This window comes from Salvelinus namaycush, chromosome 18 (genome assembly GCF_016432855.1).
Source record: "Salvelinus namaycush isolate Seneca chromosome 18, SaNama_1.0, whole genome shotgun sequence".
In the NCBI taxonomy this organism is placed as follows: Eukaryota; Metazoa; Chordata; class Actinopteri; order Salmoniformes; family Salmonidae; genus Salvelinus; species Salvelinus namaycush.
Window position 1 is genome coordinate 14,514,860 of NC_052324.1, and position 19,961 is coordinate 14,534,820.

The 19,961-nt window shown below is 44.5% G+C and overlaps 1 protein-coding gene across 1 annotated transcript; it reads right to left on the bottom strand.

The window, feature by feature from the left end:
* Nucleotides 1-5,387: 5,387 nt before the first annotated feature.
* LOC120063568 (zinc finger and BTB domain-containing protein 26-like) lies at nt 5,388-6,927 on the bottom strand. The gene is made up of 2 exons (XM_039013921.1): nt 6,787-6,927; nt 5,388-6,605 (listed from the first exon to the last, which is right to left on the bottom strand). Exons 1-2 carry the CDS (start codon nt 6,925-6,927, stop codon nt 5,388-5,390), a joined length of 1,359 nt encoding a protein of 452 aa, XP_038869849.1.
* Nucleotides 6,928-19,961: the final 13,034 nt, after the last annotated feature.

The window sequence follows — 19,961 nt, forward strand, 5'->3', positions numbered from 1 at the left end:
ACCTGTGCTGTAAGTCGCTAATGCGCAGAGAACGTTTTCTAAACTAAAACTCATAATGAACTACCTAAGAACGAAGCACTAGGCTCTCGATCTGATATGAGCTTTTGATCACCTGAGTAAGCTCCTCTCACTGCACTGGCGCAGTCGTAGCCTTGACCATGGCATTTGTTCGCCGATATCACCTTACGTTCAATCAGTTCAATTACTTAATTTTTAATTCCTGGAGCACTTTGATCAGTCACATTCTTGAAGCCCAATAAACAAATACTTAGCTTCCTAGTAGATATGGAAATTAAAAAGGTTTATGAATGAATTTTTGGAGGATTACTGACAAAATTATATAATAATTATATAATATATATATATATTTTAAACATAGACATCGATGACAGGCGCATAGGCCCACAGAGCTCGTGCAGTAAGTGTAGGTGAGCCAAGAGTTAGGATTGCGACTGGCTACACAGTGGCACTGCAGAGCGTCAGCCAAGCAGACCCTGTCTGCCTGAGTGATTGGGCTAGGATCGGGAAGATACGCCAGTTGCCCCATAGACCATGCATCTATGCACCAACGCACGTGCACACACACACGTGCACGCCCGCACACACACAGAGGGCGGGTTCCAGATTCATATACAAAGACTCTGTGCAGGCATGCTCAGAATTGTACATCTTTGCCATGACTGGTGATGTGTTTAATGTCTCAGAAATCACATCAATATGGCATAATAAGATGGGCGGCTGGAAGCCTGTAGGTTATTTGTAATCACTGGTCAAGTAATCAATCAACTGATGTGGCCCCTTAATCTCAGATCTATGTAAATAAAACAGAGATAAGTGTTACACAGTGAATACATATATTCATAATGCATGGTATGAAGTACAATAGGGATATTGCTATCTAAATGGAGCAGAGAAAAATAATAGTGTCAATATTATGAGTCCATTCATTTACTACATTATAATAACCACCATGGTGCTGTGGCATTGGGAGTGGTCTAAATCATGTTCCAATCTTGAATGACAGTACTGTAACCCCAGTGATACACCCACAACAATGGCCAGCTAGAGCTCAGAGGGTTTAAATGACAACTCATCATGCTGTACGATGACATGGTATACAATGGCTCCATCTACTGTAGAAAGCGAGCTAATGCTTTTGAGGTTTCAGGCTGACTTGATTTGTTCCATTGTGCTGAAAAACATTTACCAGTATTTACATGGTGGTGACATTGGCAGGTACAGTGTTATTACAGTTGTTACAGATACAAGTATCCTGTGTGTATTTCTGTTCTCTCCTTCTCCCCTACTCACAGGTGACAATCATCATTCCCCAATCAGTCATCAATCAGTCGCTAATCAGAAGACACCTGCTCCTTTTCTCCTACCCAATCACAGTTAATTTCCCTTGGTTTAAAACCCCTGTCAGTTGTTTTCTCAAGAGCTCAATCTCTCTGTCAATGCCATCTGTCTGTAGATCTCTTGTTTGGTTTGCAACTACATGTCACTTTGTCCCCACCTGTGAGTATTGTTTTGGTTATGGTGTTTTAGTGTTTGATGGTGGGAAAAGGGGGTAACCATGCAAGTCGCCCTTGGGCATACACTACCCGTAGGTAAACGTTGTTAAATACACTAGTTAGACCTGGGTGGACCACCCACTGTATTTTTGGTGAGTTAGTTAGCTGTTGGTGAAGTAGGCTAGTCTAACTTAGTGGTATTTTTGGATACTTATTATTTCTTTCCTTGGGTCCAGCTCAGCCCCTTTTCCTGCCCCCCTTTACCGTGTGTTTAGAAATAAACCTTGAGTGTTTGACGGTAATTAAGTTGTCTGTGGTTATTTCGTTCTCACCGTTACTTTGTCACTGTTACACTTTGCATGAGTTATGTTACGGGTTCCATTACCATCCCCCCTAGACTGTCGGGCCAAAGGGATTCGTAACAACAGTATAGATACACATTGTTACATAGTACTTACAACTATTCCTGTTTGGACTTTATAGGCTATCAATTAGACTAGCAAATTGACAGTTGGCCCAAACAGGCCACACTAAGTACTAATGTGTGCACACACTGTAATTATCCTGTACCTACCAATGTAAAAACATAGCAAATAGATCAGCTTTTAGTGTCACTTAAAATGCGTTATAAAGGTTTTGTATACTTTCAGCCAGTAGTGTTGAAAGTAGTGCTCATGAGCCAAAACGGGTCCCTGAAAATTGTGCACAATTGTGTTCAACGTCATCCATTCGGTATGATATGTTACCTCCTGCAATTCATACAATATGTTATGAATTCTAATTTGTACAATATACATTACACATTTGTAAGTGCTTAAGATCCCGTTGATTCTTTTTAAAGATAAGTGTGACTTATTGTTTTCCTGTTGGGAATCTGATACTGTGTCACAGTAGAACCACAACATACTCATTATCCTCACCCACATGTCTTGTCCTTATACAATATTCAAGCATACACTGCCATTCAAAAGTTTGGGGTCACTTAGAAATGTCCTTGTTTTCCATGAAAACATTAATGAAATGAGTTGCAAAATGAATAGGAAATATAGTCAAGATGTTGACAAGGTTATAAATAATGATTTTTAATTGAAATGGTGTCCTTCAAACTTTGCTTTCGTCAAAGAATCCTCTATTTGCAGCAATTACAGCCTTGCAGACCTTTGGCAATCTAGTTGTCAATTTGTTGAGGTAATCTGAAGAGATTTCGGATTGGATTGGCTTGATTGGCACTTCTTACGTACCATACGGTCAAGCTGGTCCCACAAAAGCTCAATAGGGTTGAGATCCAGTGACTGTGCTGGCCACTCCATTATAGACAGAATACCAGCTGACTGCTTCTTCCCTAAATAGTTATTGCATAGTTTGGATCTGTGCTTTGGGTCATTGTCCTGTTGTAGGAGGAAATGGGCTCCAATTAAGCTCCATCCACAGGGTATGGCATGATGTTGCAAAATGGAGTGATGGCCTTCAAGATTGCTTTTACCCTGTACAAATCTCCCACTTTACCACCACCAAAGCACCACCAGACCACCACATTGCCTCCACCATGCTTGACAGATGGTGTCAAAAAAAAGAAAGTCCTTTGTTTCTGGCCATTTTGAGCCTGTAATCGAACCCACAAATGCTGATGCTCCAGGTACTCAACTAGTCTAAAGGACAGTTTTATTGCTTCCTTAAGCGGGACAACAGTTTTTGGCTGTGCAAACATAATTGCAAAAGGGTTTCTAATGATCAATTAGCCTTTTAAAATGATAAACTTGGATTAGATAACACAACGTGCCATTAGAACACAGGAGTGATGGTTGATAATGGGCCTCTGTACGCCTATGTACAGTTGAAGTCAAAAGTTTACATACACTTAGGTCTGAGTCATTAACTTGTTTTTCAACCACTCCACAAATTTCTTGTTAACAAACTATAGTTTTGGGAAGTCGGTTAGGACATCTACTTTGTGCATGACACAGGTAATTCTCCCAACAATTGTTTACAGACAGATTATTTCAATTAGTCACTGTATCACAATTCCAGTGGGTCAGAAGTTTACATACACTAAGTTGACTGTGCCTTTAAACAGCTTGGAAAATTATGTCATGGCTTTACAAGCTTCTGATAGGCTAATTGACATCATTTGAGTCAATTGGAGGTGAACCTGTGGATGTATTTCAAGGCCTACCTTCAAACTCAGTGCCTCTTTGCTTGACATCATGGGAAAATCAAAAGAAATCAGCCAAGACCTCCACAAGTCTGGTTCATCCTTGGGAGCAATTTCCAAACGCCTGAAGGTACCACGTTCATCTGTACAAACAATACTATGCAAGTATAAATACCATGGGACCACGCAGCCGTCATACCGCTCAGGAAGGAGACACGTTCTGTCTCCTAGAGATGAACGTACTTTGGTGTGAAAAGTGCAAATCAATCCCAGAACAACAGCAAAGGACCTTGTGAAGATGCTGGAGGAAACAGGTACAAAAGTATCTATGTCCACAGTAAAATGAGTCCTATATCAACATAACTTGAAAGGCTGTTAAGCATGGAAGAACCCACTGCTCCAAAACCACCATCCAGACTACGGTTTGCAACTGCACTTGGGGACAAAGATTGTACTTTTTGGAGAAATGTTTTCTGATCTGATGAAACAAAAATAGAACTGTTTGGCCATAATGACCATTGTTATGTTTGGAGGGAAAAGGGGGAGGATTGCAAGCCGAAGAACACCATCCCAACCGTGAAGCACGGGTTGGCAGCATCATGTTGTGGGGGTGCTTTGCTGCAGGAGGGACTGGTGCTCTTCACAAAATAGATGGCATCATGAGAGAAATTATGTGAATATATTGAAGCAACATCTCAAGACATCAGTCAGGAAGTTAAAGCTTGGTCGCAAATGGGTCTTCCAAATGGACAATGACCCCAATCATACTTCCAAAGTTGTGGCAAAATGGCTTAAGGACAACAAAGTCAAGGTATTGGAGTGGCCATCACAAAGCCCTGACCTCAATCCCATAGAAAATTTGTGCGCAGAACTGAAAAAGCGTGTGCGAGCAAGGAGGCCTACAGACCTGACTCAGTTACACCAGCTCTGTCAGGAGGAATGGGCTAAAATTCACCCAACTTATTGTGGGAAGCTTGTGGATGGATTCCTGAAATGTTTGACCCAAGTTAAACAATTTAAAGGCTATGCTACCAAATACTAATTGAGTGTATGTAAACTTCTGACCCACTGGGAATGTGATGAAAGAAATAAAAGCTGAAATAAATCATTCTCTCTACTATTATTCTGACATTTCACATTCCTAAAATAAAGTGGTGATCCTAAGTGACCTAAGACAGGGAATTTTACTAGGATTAAACGTCAGGAATTGTGAAACACTGAGTTTAAATGTATTTGGCTAAGGTGTAATTAAACTTCCGACTTCAACTGTAGATATTCCATGAAATATCCGCTGTTTCCAGCTACAATAGTCATTTACAACATTAACAATGTCTACATTGTATTTCTGATCAATTTTATGTTATTTTAATGGACAAAAAAGGTGCTTTTCTTTCAAAAAGAAGGACATTTCTAAGTGACCCCAAACTTTTGAACGGTAGTGTATATCGTCTACCCTATTTCCAAAAGAGGCATCATTGACAATAAAAACATTATGTTCTACAGACACACTATCATCACTTTGGTTCTACCTTAGACTTCCTTAGCCAAAACAATACTCATGAGGACAAATCCTTTCAGTTCATATTTTTGGTACTAATTTTACAGTAACTCTTCTAGTATTCAGTGTTATACCTTCAAGTACCTTAGTGTGGTTTACAATTCAGCTAACACTACTACGCAGCTATTAATTTGTGACTCAGCAGAAATGTAAAGCGATAGTGCTACAGAGAGTCACCCATAAGAACAGGCTTATTGTCCATGCTATTGTCCATGCTACAGTCCTGCAGACGCCCATACTCAAAGTCTAGAATCCCGTCGTGTAGTTGGCTCCTCTCGTTGGCGTTGTCAAAGCTGTTCTTGCCATGGATTTGTTTGAGGTGTTTGCGGAGCACGGGCTTGTGTGCAAACACCATGTCGCAGTAGTTACAGCGATGGGGCTTGTCTCCGCTGTGTAAGTTCAGGTGGTCCAGGAGAGAGCATTTCTGAGTGAAGGTCTTGCCACAGATCTTGCATTGGAAGGGCTTGATGCCAGCGTGGACCCGCATGTGACGGTGCAAGTTACCCTTCTGGGTGAACATCTTGCCACACAGCAGGCACATGAACAGCTTGTGCATCTTGAGGTGGTTGGCGTAGTTCTCTAACTGGCGGAACACACGGGCACACTTTGGGCACTGGTGGTACCACTGAAGGGATTTGTCTGAGTTTCGTAGGTGCCCCCCCAGATTGGGTCTCCCTGTGGCTGAGGTGGGTAGTGGAAGGGGGCTGAGTGGGTATCCTGGCATGGGTGGCATGGTCATTTCGCTAGCCCGGGTGTCCACTGTGGAGTTGATGAGGGAGTGCTGGGGCTCGGGGGAGTGTATCGACAATGGGGGGCTGGTGGGGATGCTCACTGCGGTGGAGGTAGAGGGGCGTTCAGACACCCGCTCACACACGGACTCCACCTTTACGATGGTGATGGGGCTCTCCTCGCCCTCACTCCTGTCTCGCTTCTGCCTCTGGGGAGGTGTCATCAGCTGAATTGTCACATCATCATCATCGTCTTCATCATCCTCCTCCACCTCACAATACACTACCTGTGCTTGGGGCAGCTCCTGTACTCTCTGGGCATGAGAGGCTCTGAGAGTCTCTCCATCTTCTTCCTCCTCCCGAGGCTGCTGTTTCACCTGGCAGGGTCGCGGCTGGATGAACTTCTTGAGAGCCTGGGTGCACTGCTCCACTACATGGCCCATCTGAAGGAAGCTAGCCACAGTTAGGTAGTTGACCAGCTCTATCTCAGGCAGCTCCAGGGTTCCCGTGTAGCAGGACAGGAGCAGCTGATGGCCTACCTCCGCCTCCTGGATCATGGAGATCTGGACCTCCCTCGTGGATGAGTCCTGCAGAAAGAACTGGTCCCGGAGGAAGGGAGAACCGGCTGCCAACACCACCTTGTGACCTGGGACCTAATAATAATATTGTTAGAAAAACGTTATTTGTATAACACAATTCATACAGAGACTGCAACTCAAGGTCATGTGCATAATACAATAATAACCTAAATAGATTTTAAAAACATGGTAAACAGTAAAAGCAGCATAGAATGCTTAAAAAGTACAAAAACACAGGTGATTGATGGATACGCACCTCCAGGTCATTGATGCGCACAGTGACGTCACAGAATCTGGTCTGGTGGCGGAGCAGGTTCATCTTCTGCAGCATGGAGTCTCCGAAGGTTCCGAAGTGGAACTGGAGGATCACCTGGTTCTGCTGCTGGGCCATGGACATGGTGGCTTACTGCAGCTGCCTGCAGACCTGGTGGAAGGGAGCAGATACAATGGCAATACATTTGATAACAGGTATATGGAAGATGCTGCAGTTTAAAAGCATTTTATGACTTGTCATAAGCATATGACCCCCTTATAAGGTATAATTATCTGAATGATCCTGACTTAATAACAGCCAGTTTGAGCCAGTTGAATATGTCATAAATGCTCATAAGACATTATAAAGGCTCAAAGCATGAGCAGGAGTACAACTTTTATTTGGATTTCTGAGCAATGCAGTATCATGTGAAGAAGTGCACAATTACTCAAAACTCATAGTCAAATCAAATTTATTTATAAAGCCCTTCTTACATCAGCTGATATCTCAAAGTGTTGTACAGAAACCCAGCCTAAAACCCCAAACAGCAAGCAATGCAGGTGTAGAAGCACGGTGGCTAGGAAAAACTCCCTAGAGAGGCCAGAACCTAGGAAGAAACCTAGAGAGGAACCAGGCTATGATGGGTTGCCAGTCCTCTTCTGGCTGTGCTGGGTGGAGATTATAACAGAACAGGGCCAAGATGTTGACCAGCAGGGTCAAATAATAATAATCACAGTGGTTGGCGAGGGTGCAATAAAGCAGTCCCAAACTTGACAAAATATAAGCTCATGACATAACATATTACAAAATAGATAATTGAACAATAATGCTGTAATTATAAGAGATCAATATGAAAAATCCAACATATCAGGTACTAAAACAATATCAAAATCTCCAATCTCATGTGGTAATATGAGGATTGTTATTAGGCTGCTGTGGAGAGGATAAATAGCCTGGTTAACGCGCGACCCTTCGATAGCCTATTCGTTGGAAGACAAACTAATGTTTGATGAACATTAACAAAAAATGTTAGTCCCTTTGGAGTAAAATCTAACAAACACAGTGAAACGTCATTCATTGTTTAGAGAAACGACCTAGCAAAATCCAATGTCTAGTCGGTGTTCATTTTCTTCACGGGAATCTAGATGCTGCTCTAAAACAGTGGCCATATTTCACCACTGTGTGCCGAATGTAAAGACAACAGCATTACAACATTTCAGCGCTAGAGAAAATATTCACCTATCGTCTATTGCCAATAGGAAAATCCCTCCACGAAATCTGGCTTTCTCCCGGTAAAATCGATTTAGATGGATCTACTTTTCAATATAGAATCGTCTTGAAAAAACAGTGCGGAAGAGTAGGGAGGGGCGCCACTCTCTCAACTAGAGCGGTCTAGAGAGGGATGACTTTTTAAAGCGGTAGAGAGCCATTACAGCTAGTGGTCCCAAGGACCTAAAGCTATGTCATAGTCCACATACGCTGATGCCGGATAGTCCGACGTCCCATTGTGACATAGCCTCGCGGCTCTGAGAAGGGACGCACAGCCTGACTCACCTCCTTCCCAAAATTCCCAACCAACGCGTCTCCGGTATCCCACCCATCAAACGGTTGTTAAAAAGACGTTGAAAAGACGACTATGCCCGATGGCTAATATACCTTCGGTTTTGGTTGAAAGTGAAAGATGAAAATACGTATTTTTTCATGTCGTTGAAAAGACACCTATAAAAAGACGTCCTTCTACGGCCCGTTTCGGTTGAAAGTGAAATTGAAAAGACATATTGTTTTAGGTCTTGTTTTAACGACTTGCAAAGAACATAATTTCAATGTACTTGTAGCCTATACACAAGGACGCAGTAACCAAAAAATGGTCTGTCATTTCTTTCCATTAACAATCACACTACTCATTACATTACTCCAGTATTTGCACAAAACATTCATTCAAATAATATATAGTACAGAGATAACAGACAAAATACAGTTACGTTTAAGTTAATAGAATGAATAATATTCATTGAATAATTATCTATCAAAATGCTAGATATATTTTGCTGCGTTAGCAACGTCCCTGTGTGGTGGTGACGTGGAAACCACCACTCCAGCTCTACCAGGAGCATGCTTGAGGTGGTCTGCCACTGCTCTCCAAACATCATGGTGGCCTTGCTGTTCCATTTCTTGCAGCTGTAACACCAAAATAAACACTGTAAGTAATAGAAAAGATTAATAGACATGGAGCATCTTACAGGTTCCCCACGGCACTTAAATCAGCATTCAAATCAAACTTTATTTGCCACATGCACCGAATACAACAATTGTAGACTTTACCGTGAAATGCTTACTTACAAGCCCTTAACCAACAGTGCAGTTCAAGAAGAAGAAAATATTTAACAAGTAGGCTAAAATAAAAAGTAATAATAAAAAGTAACACAATAAGAATAACAATAATGACGCTATATACAGGGGGCACCAGTGTGCAGGGGTACTAGCGCTAGCGGGACAACTTCCGGTAAAACTGGAGGGCTCGCAATTCAAATAAATAATCATTAAAATTATGGATATTAAACATTTAGGAACATACAAGTGTCTTATATCGGTTAAAAGCTTAAATTCTTGTTAATCTAACTGCACTGTCTGATTTACAATAGGCTTTACAGCGAAAGCATGCCATGCGATTGTTTGAGGATGGCGCCCCACATCAAAATATTTTTCCACCAGCACAGGTTTCAAAAATTCACAAATTGCGATTAAATATTCACTTACTTTTTGAAAATCTTCCTCTGATTTGTCATCCAAAGGGTCCCAGCTACAACATGTAGTGTCATTCCTGGCTTCAGGGCCTGAGTAACAGGCAGTTTACTTTGGGCACGTCAGTCAGGTGGAAATTGAGAAAAAAGGACCCTAGCCTGAAGAAGTTTTAACTCAGCATTCAGTCCCCATGAAGTAAAATCTATCATCTATCACATATACTTTATTTTATTTTTTTACATTTTTTTTCTTCTTGGCTTTCAAAATAGCATCAGACCTAACACTACTCACTCAGTTCCAGGTTGGATGGTGTCCTCAGGTCTCTGCTGGTTGTTTGCTAGAACACCCTCATAATGACAATGTATTACATTTTTTCTGAATCATTTAGAAGTGGATAAATGTGTTAGCTTTTCCGTGTCTATCAAAGACAAAAAGCAATTTACAAGATACATTTGGTTAAAGTTGGCTGACAATTGATTAGGGCCCGGCTCAAACTTGCACGCAGTGTAGAAAAGACGAGGGCCTGTTTGAATGGGGCAAGTTGTCTCTTTCACTCCTTCCTAATATGCTATTATAATCATATTCATTGGTAAACTCTGAACACTGTAGCCTAATATATTTGTCAGTATGCGGAGATCGCAAGTAAAAAAAATCATCTTGAAATGGGGGAATGTTTAGCCGACTGGTTGCTCAGGAGACAAAGGCAATGTCAGACGTATGGAAGACATTTGACTTGAGCTCATAGAAAGAGGAAGGAGCCAGGGTTGCATGCATGTGCCAAACAAGTGCTGTAGGCTACTATATATATTTTTCTGATTGCTTGGTACAGTGTAAACAACACAAAATAAATTATAGGTGTACTAGAGAGTTGATCTGTACGAATGAAAACATTTATCAAGCCTTTATTATTATTATTTAGTCCATTGTATACTGTAGGCTAATTATTCAAGAGAATGCTTGACTGCATTTAAATGCATGACAAGTAGACAGTGTGATGAAATGAAGTAATAATAAGGACTAATTGATAACAGGCCAGAAAGCTAAACAAAACCAGCATAATGACATACTAGAGAGTCTGCTCCAACGAAGAAAAAAAATGATGAAGCATTTATTAAGGCTACAGCAGAGCAAAATAAAAAAAACTGAATTCGAGAAGATGTCACGCTGGGCGGACCGTTATACATTTTTAGAACTTGCGTGTCAATAGGTTAAAAGGCCATTAAGGTCACATGATCACCTCATTTAAAATTGCCAAGCTCCTAAAACCCTTCTTCTCAAAAAGGACCACACAAATTACCACCATGTAAATGAATAATTGGATTTGATCAGGAATCAAGGAAAGACCCAAGTGCAGACTGTGACCCGGCCTCGGCAGTCTTCGGAGACTCTTGGAGGAACTCGGGTAAGCTCGAATCCTCTTGAGGACTTCTGGAGTTCATCAGATGCAAAGTGGGATCCTTGAGTGACTGCAATCAGACCTCTTCTCCCTCCTACGTTCCCGTAACCATCCGGATGGTTAAGGCGATGAGTGAGTCGAGATCCATTGGTAGTTCCCGGGCTGCAAGCTCGGGGAAACTACCCCCGCCGATAATCCGTGCAGGAACGTGTTGAACAGCACTTCCAGGTTCCTTCCTCTTTCCCGGACACCGGAGCCTCAAAAACCTTTCTCACCTCCGCCACGAATGCCTCCAGACTGAAGCAGACGATAGATTGTTGCTCCCACACCACCGTGGCCCAGCCGAGTGCCCTCCTGGACAACAGCGTAATAATGTACGCCATCTTCGAGCGGGCTGAGGGGTACGAAGAAGGCTGCAGCTCGAAAACAAGGGAGCACTGGGATAGAAAGGCCCGGGAGGTTCTGGAATCTCCATTGTAGCACTCCGGGGGAGGTAAGCGGGGTTCCCGGGAAACCGGGGTGACGGCGCTGCTACCAGCCGGGTTACTGAGGGGCTGGGAGGTTACCGTGGTGGTAGGCTGCCTAGTAGGCAACCCACGGAATTACTCCCGCAAAGCATCCAATGCTAGGTCATGACGTTTGGCCACGTCCTGGAACCCTTCCATCAGAGAACGAAGCATCTCCTCGTGTCTACCAATGAGGGCTCCTTTGGAGGAGATGGCGTTGCGGAGCTGGTCCAAGTCTACTGGGTCAGTAATGGCCAGTTCGTACTATCAGGAATCAAGGGAAGACCCAAGTGCAGACTGTGTGAAGTAACAATGTTTATTGTAACCACAGGGACAGGCAAACGACAGGTCAAGGCAAGCAGGGGTCGATAATCCAGAGCAGAGGCCAAGGTACAGGACGGCAGGCAGGCTCAGGGTCAGGTCAGGCAGAGGTCGGTAATCCAGAGGTGGAGCAAAGTTGCAGGCAGGCTCAGGGTCAGAGACAGGCAGTGGTCAGGCGGGCGGGTACAGGGTCAGGACAGGCAAAAGTAAAAAACCAGGAGGACGGGATAAAGAGAGACTCGGGAAAAACAGGAGCTGAGACAAAACGCTGGTAGGCTTGGACAAACAAGACAAACTGGCCACAGACAGACAGAAAACACAGGTAAAAATACACAGGGGATCATGTGGAATATGGGTGACACCTGGAGGGGGTGGAGACAAGCACAAGGACAGGTGAAACAGATCAGGGCGTTACAGGTTTATAAGACAAAATAAGAATTTAGTCTATTAAAACAGACAGAGCATGTTATTTTGATTGTGCGACCTTAGTGACCCTCTAAGCAATGGGAGGGTGTAGTAAAGGCTTTACTTATGCACAACGCAACTCAGCATGCCTGGATACAGACTGTAACCATGTATTTTGTGGTTACGGTACCACAAAACCCAGAGGACTTTACTTTTTTGATATGACACTCACAGCCATGATAAAAATGTCATCATAACACATGGGCTCTCATGTATTATTGCTTAACTATACCATGGCTGTTAGCCAATCAGCTTTCAAGGCTCAAACCACCCAGTTATTAATACAAAATATACTACAGAATAATGACATGTTTGTAGGTATCGTTGACAACAGAGTACACAGTTGTGTTTCCTAATCCCCGCTTTGCGCGATGGCCGTTGAAGTTGAACAAGGACATCAGGCCATTGGTAAAGAGACTGAAAGTCAAGCACACATAGCATGTACTTTGTGAATTGAACACTTTCAAACTGCTGAGGAGATAAAGCTCTTGGATGTACTGTCTTTGTTGCAGACAGTTTGTTTCACTAACGATACCTTTAAAATGACTTTCTTATTTGATCCATTCTAAAGATATGACATACCTGTTCATGACCTTGTTGGCACAATCCTTTGTGTCCTTACCACCAATTTTGCTTAACCTTGCAATCTGTGTCAAGAGACTTTGTTTGAAACGCTGGAAGTTATCCAGTAACCTCTGTCTCAGTATGACTACTTTAAAAATACAATTCTACAGGCATTGCTTGTAAGAGTGGAATTAACTAATTGTATCACTTTAGGTAGTGTGAAAAATGCTGACTAAGTCTACAGTGTAAATGAAATGTCAAAATACATTTCTATTTCACCATCAGATTCTGTGCATCCACACTTTGAGGCTGCTTCTCTAGTTGCTCAAAGTCTTGTTCCGTCTCCATCCTTTTGACATGGAACTCAAAGACTTGCTCCGTCTCCATTTTATTGACATGGAACTCAGAGTCTTGGGGCTCTGCTCTCCCAACACGTTTCACCTCCTCCAATATCTCCAGCAATTTAGTTAGTACACACTTCTGAAATTCTGAAAGGAGAACATTTTGTTGATACTGTGGAAATATGGGGTTGTTACACACAAGAGGATCCTGACAAACAAGATTGATTGCAAATACAAGTGAAATGTTCCTTGCAATAATACATATAGTTCCACATTTCAATAACATTCTATATTCTAATGGATTCAGTGTTTAACTTTAACACAAGGTTTCAGTGTTTGTAGTAAATTGTGAGTCATTCCACAAGATAGGTGCCTTTTGAATTAGTGCATCATTTATACATAAAATATCAAAGGGAATCAAAAGGCACACATTTTGTGGAGCAATTCACTTACTGCCATTATTAATGGGAAACAGCCCTGGTCTAGCGGAGGTAATGGGAGGGTGAGAGCTGCGATGTTCTTGGCTCCGTTGGGACTGGCAAGTAGAAGCCCTGGATGAATCTGCAAAATGCAAAGCCAACTCAGTGTAAACCCAGAGGTAAACAGCAAAAATAAATAGCACTTCATTTTTCTAAACCTACACACTACAATACATATTTTAAGGATAGTTTTGATCTTCAGTTAACAAGACTGAACATGATGTGTATAATTTCTGCTCATTGTAAGGAAACTAGCACTGATGAGCGAACGCGTCCCCGTCGTGTGCGTGTTGTCTGTGTGTGCTCTTTAGTTACTAAACAACTGCTCTCACCTTGTCTGGTAGAGTAACAGGATGGATATGGAGAATGTCTGTGCTCTCTGATCTGGAGGTGGGACTGGCTAGTAGAAGCCCTGGATGATTCTGCAACATTCAAAACCAATGAATAAACCTTCTTAAGGACTTATTATTATTGTATGTAGATTGATATGGGGAAAAAACAATTTCATCCATTTTAGAATAAGGCTGTAAGGTAACAAAATGCGAGGGGTCTGAATACTTTCCGATTGCACTGTATGTTCTAGGATATTGGATTGTTGGCTTTCATACTTTTCTAATTCTCAGTGCAGCTCAAGCAATTTTTCCAATTGTCAACACATTCAAATTAATAGACCCATCCCACTCAGCACGTGACGTTCACGGACTGCGAATTTACTGCTATGTCAGGTCCATCCGTCATGGACTTTATTTCGCCCAAAATTGTCTTCGCAAAAACCAGGCTCTATTTAGTCCGTCCGTTCTGGTCCAAATATAGCCGAAGGTCAGCCTGATCAGCGTGTACTCATTGAAATGCATGAGATACACAAACACAATTACACAATATTGCATATAGTATACGTTTGATTTTTGTTGTTGATATACACAATATAATAAAATATGTTGATTTAAAATCCTTTTTTTTCAAATAGCTTATTACATGTTCTGATATAGACAGAATGACTGAAAATTACCTGTAATTTCAAATCATTAGTGTACAATTTCACAACGGAATGTATTACAATTTATTACCAAACTGGGAGAGGCAGAACAAGCAAGTCATTCACCCGCCATTTATTCCTCAAGACAGTAACACAGGGACACGTGTAACGGCAGTCTATTTCTTCCTCCTCCTCGGACGAGGAGAGGCGAGAAGGATCGGAGGACCAATGTGCCGAGTGGTAAGTTTCCATGCTTTTAATATACACGAAAACAAGACACGATACAAAATAACGAACGAACTAACCGTAACAGTCCCGTGTGGCACAAACACTGACACAGGAAACAAACACCCACAAACCAAACGTGAAACCCCGGCTGCCTAAGTATGATTCTCAATCAGGGACAACGATTGACAGCTGCCTCTGATTGAGAATCATACCATGCCGAACACTATATCCCAACATAGAAAAACACACATAGACAACCCACCCCAACTCACGCCCTGACCATACTAAATAAATAACAAAACAAGGGAAATAAGGTCAGGAACGTGACAACACGCGGATAATTGTAAGCGTCAACATTTCTGAAAACTTTTGTAGGTTGTTATATTAATGATCAGTTTCTGTTAATGTCGCAAACTATTATTTTCTCTAGCAACTCTGCCTGGATACTTGCATGCTATCTAACTAGCTAACTAACCTTAACACTAACTTAGTTGCTAGCTAGATAGTACAAGGCGGGAAAGCAGGGCTAACAGATTTGATGGTTGTACTTAGGTAGAAAAGTGTCCCCAAACGGGACTGCAGTGTTAATTTTGTCTAAACCCAAATCCATGAAAGAGTTGTTTGGTTCAATGAGTAGACCAATGGTAGAGACAGATCAGGCCTTTGGAATTTTGAATTTTATGAGGAGGGCAAAATACAAGCAGAGTCAGCGTAACTGTACCCAAGGACTCTTTTATGGACATGAGCTAATTGATCAGGGTAATAAGAAAGTATCGAAAGGGACTGGGGGATACAAGATCTGGGGAGGGTGTTTGACAAATGGGGATCCAGAAGCTGTGGATGAAATAGGGACTATAACTCGTGGGTTTTGGCCACGGCATAATCCCCTGGATGATGATAATTGGAAGATAGTTAGGAAAAGGCTTATGTGTACTCACCCAACGATGTGTGGTTGGTGTGAAAACCTGGGGATCACTGTGGCTCAACCAATTTTAGAGAATCTGAAGGAAGAACGTGTTCCGCCATTATGTATCTGTAACAATGGCTCTTTGGCTGTGGGTGTAACAGTGCATTGTAAATCTTATGCAGGCTACCTCCCTGAAGAAGAACGCAGGCGAAATATTAGTACACCCTATGGGTGGCATTTAGTGGATGTCTCATGTTTAATTACTAGAGTGACCTATCTTGCTCTAAACGATGGTATGGGATCACCCTGGGGGTTTATGTGGATTTGCAGAGGTAGAGGTTATCTGGTAATTCCAAATAACTGGCGCTGGTGTTGTTTCCTCGGTGAAACTATCTTACCAATGCTCTCAGTCCCCGCCTCTGCTATACTAACTAACCGTTCCAATGATCCCATTTCTACACGTATGAAAAGGTAGATTCCAATTAACAATGAGGCGTATGGCCATGTGTCACGCCCTGACCGTGGAGAGCTTTTTATGTCTCTATTTTGGTTTGGTCAGGGTGTGATTTGGGTGGGCATTCTATGTTCATTTTCTATGTTTTGTATTTCTTTGTGTTTGGCCGGGTGTGGTTCTCAATCAGAGGCAGCTGTCTATCGTTGTCTCTGATTGAGAACCATACTTAGGTAGCTTTTTCCCACATGGTTTTTGTGGGTAGTTCATTTCTGTTTAGTGTTTTCACCTTACAGGACTGTTTCGGTTATTCTCTTGTTTACTTTTGTTATAGTGTTCAGTTTTAATAAAACAAGCATGAACACTTACCACGCTGCGCTTTGGTCCGATGATCCCTCTTCTTCAGACGATGAATACCGTTACAGAACTACCCACCACAAACGGACCAAGCAGCGTGGTAACGAGGAGCAGAGGGTTCAGGACTCCTGGACTTGGGAGGAGATATGCTTGGGAGGAGATATCCTTCGCCGCCCGAAGGAGGAGCTAGAGGCAGCTAAAGCTGACAGGTGGCGATATGAGGCAGGGCAGCGCAGTAGGCACGAGAGGCAGCCCCCCAAACCTTTTTTTGGGGGGGACACACGGGGAGATTGGCGGAGTCAGGCGATAGACCTGAGCCAACTCCCCGTGCTTACCGGAAGCAGCGTGGTACTGATCAGGCACCGTGTTATGCGGTGAAGCACACGGTGTCTCCAGTGCGCGCTCATAGCCCGGAGCGCTATATGCCAGCCCCCCGCAAGTGCCATGCGAGAGTGGGCAGCCAGCCAGGGCGGATTGTGCCAGCTCAGCGCGTTTTGTCTCCGGTGCGCTGTTTCGGCCCAGGGTATCCTGCGCCGGCTCTGCGTCCTGTGTCTCCAGGGCGCTGGGAGGGTTCAGTTCGTCCTATGCCTGCGCTCCGCCCGTGCGGTGCGAAAGTGGGCATTGAGCCTAATGGAGAGGTGCGAGTGTTAAGCACCAGATCTTCAGTGCTCCCCCACAGCCCGGTTTGACCTGTGTATGCACTCTGGAGGGGCCGGGCTAAAGTGGGCATTCAGCCTGGAGGAGTGGTGCCAAGGCTGCGCACCAGAGCTCCAGTGCTCCCCCACAGCCCTGTTCATCCGGTGCCTCCTCTACGCACCAGGCCTCCTGTAGGTCTCCCCAGCCTGGTGGGCTCTGCGGCAGCCCCACGTACCAGGCTGTCTCTGCGTCTCCTCCCTCCAGAGTCGCCCTCCAGTCCGGATCCTCCAGCGACGCCCTCCAGTCCGGAGCCTCCAGCGTCGCCCTCCAGTGAGGAGCTTCCAGCGACGCCCTCCAGTCCAGAGCCTCCAGTGTCGCCCTCCAGTCCAGAGCCTCCAGTGTCACCCTCCAGTCCAGAGCCTCCAGTGTCACCCTCCAGTCAGGAGCTTCCAGCGACGCCCTCCAGTCCGGACCCTCCAGAGGCGCCCTTCAGTCCGGACCCTCCAGAGGCGCCCTTCAGTCCGGACCCTCCAGAGGCGCCCTTCAGTCCGGAGCTTCCAGAGTCGCCCTCCAGTCCGGATCCTCCAGCGACGCCCTCCAGTCCGGATCCTCCAGCGACGCCCTCCAGTCCGGAGCCTCCAGCGTCGCCCTCCAGTGAGGAGCTTCCAGCGACGCCCTCCAGTCCAGAGCCTCCAGTGTCGCCCTCCAGTCCAGAGCCTCCAGTGTCACCCTCCAGTCCAGAGCCTCCAGTGTCACCCTCCAGTCAGGAGCTTCCAGCGACGCCCTCCAGTCCGGACCCTCCAGAGGCGCCCTTCAGTCCGGACCCTCCAGAGGCCCCCTTCAGTCCGGAGCTTCCAGAGGCCCCCTTCAGTCCGGAGCTTCCAGAGGCGCCCTTCAGTCCGGAGCTTCCAGAGGCGCCCTTCAGTCCGGAGCTTCCAGAGGCGCCCTTCAGTCCGGAGCTTCCAGAGGCGCCCTTCAGTCCGGAGCTTCCAGAGGCGCCCTTCAGTCCGGAGCTTCCAGAGGCGCCCTTCAGTCCGGAGCTTCCAGAGGCGCCCTTCAGTCCGGAGCTTCCAGAGGCGCCCTTCAGTCCGGAGCTTCCAGAGGCGCCCTTCAGTCCGGAGCTTCCAGAGGCGCCCTTCAGTCCGGAGCTTCCAGAGGCGCCCTTCAGTCCGGAGCTTCCAGAGGCGCCCTTCAGTCCGGAGCTTCCAGAGACGCCCTTCAGTCCGGAGCTCCCAACAAGGGTCCCCAGTCCGGGGCCCGCTACAAGGGTGCCCAGTCCGGCCCCCGCAACGAGGGTGCCCAGTCCGGGGCCCGCTACGAAGGTCCCCAGTCCAGGGTCGGAGGCGAGGGTCCCCATTCTAGAGGCGCCACCTAAGTGGGCTGGGCCAAAGGTGGAGTGGGGTCTACGTTCCTCACCAGAGCCGCCACCACGGAAAAATGCCCACCCAGACCCTCCCCTATGGGTTGTCATGCCCTGACCGTAGAGAGCTTTTTATCTCTATTTTGTCTCTATTTTGGTTTGGTCAGGGTGTGATTTGGGTGGGCATTCTATGTTCATTTTCTATGTTTTGTATTTCTTTGTGTTTCTTTGTGTGGGCGTGGTTCTCAATCAGAGGCAGCTGTCTATCGTTGTCTCTGATTGAGAACCATACTTAGGTAGCTTTTTCCCACATGGTTTTTGCGGGTAGTTAATTTCTGTTTAGTGTTTTCACCTTACAGGACTGTTTCGGTTATTCTCTTGTTTATTTTTGTTATAGTGTTCAGTTTTAATAAAACAAGCATGAACACTTACCACGCTGCGCTTTGGTCCGATGATTCCTCTTCTTCAGACGATGAATACCGTTACACCATGTCCTTAAACCAGCTGAGATATTCGGTATCTCCATTATTCCTAGCATTGGTGTATCCATTTTAGGTAAATGGATTAATAATTTGACTTACTCGCTACAAGCTCATATTAATTTGGCCTACAAGGGTTTTAGCCAGCTCTCCCTGGATGTCCAGAATCTTAAAGCAGTCACGGCTAGGCACATTTTGGCTTTGGATTACCTGCTGGCAGCACAGGGAGGCGAGTGTAAGGCCCTGGGACTGGACCTCGATGACGAATGCGTAATGTTACTTCCTGACTCCTCCGATAACATGACCAAAATCCTGCTTGATATGTCTAAGCTCTCTAATACTCCCAGCCCTAGTGACGATGACGTTCTGACCAGGATGAGTAAATGGTTCACTGGGAACTTTGGAAATGTTATGGGCCAGATTTTAATGGGTATCTTATCATTTGTAGTTCCTGTGTTGATATGCTTTTGCTGTGTTTAGATTTTTTGTTGTCTTGGTAAATGGGCAGTGAAGAAGACCATGCCTGGTTTAATGGTATTGGCTTTACCTGCCTCCTATGATGAATACTATGAGGCCACTGGTGTTGACCCCAACTATGACCCTCTTGCTTGCCCAATGGACCCAGAGGATGATTACTATACTACCTATATGTGAATGGTTAAAAGTTCCAGATGTCTAACGTTGATTTCTGTACATGGTTATATGAGACTAGGTAGTTTCAAAGGGGGGAATGTTGGAGGTTACGCTGGGGCTACACCAATGCCATGATCACTCTATATATATGTGATAACCTTTGTATGCTTGCAATGCGCAATGATGGAAAAGCTGCTGATAGTCATGCAGCCTCAAGGCCGAGATGTTCCGAAAGTAGCAAAGGGCCTGAGACTACACAGGTGTGGTTGATGGCTTATAGTAGAGTGAGAAACCACAGTCTAGACATGTTTTTCTCATCTTAGATAATCCAATGCAA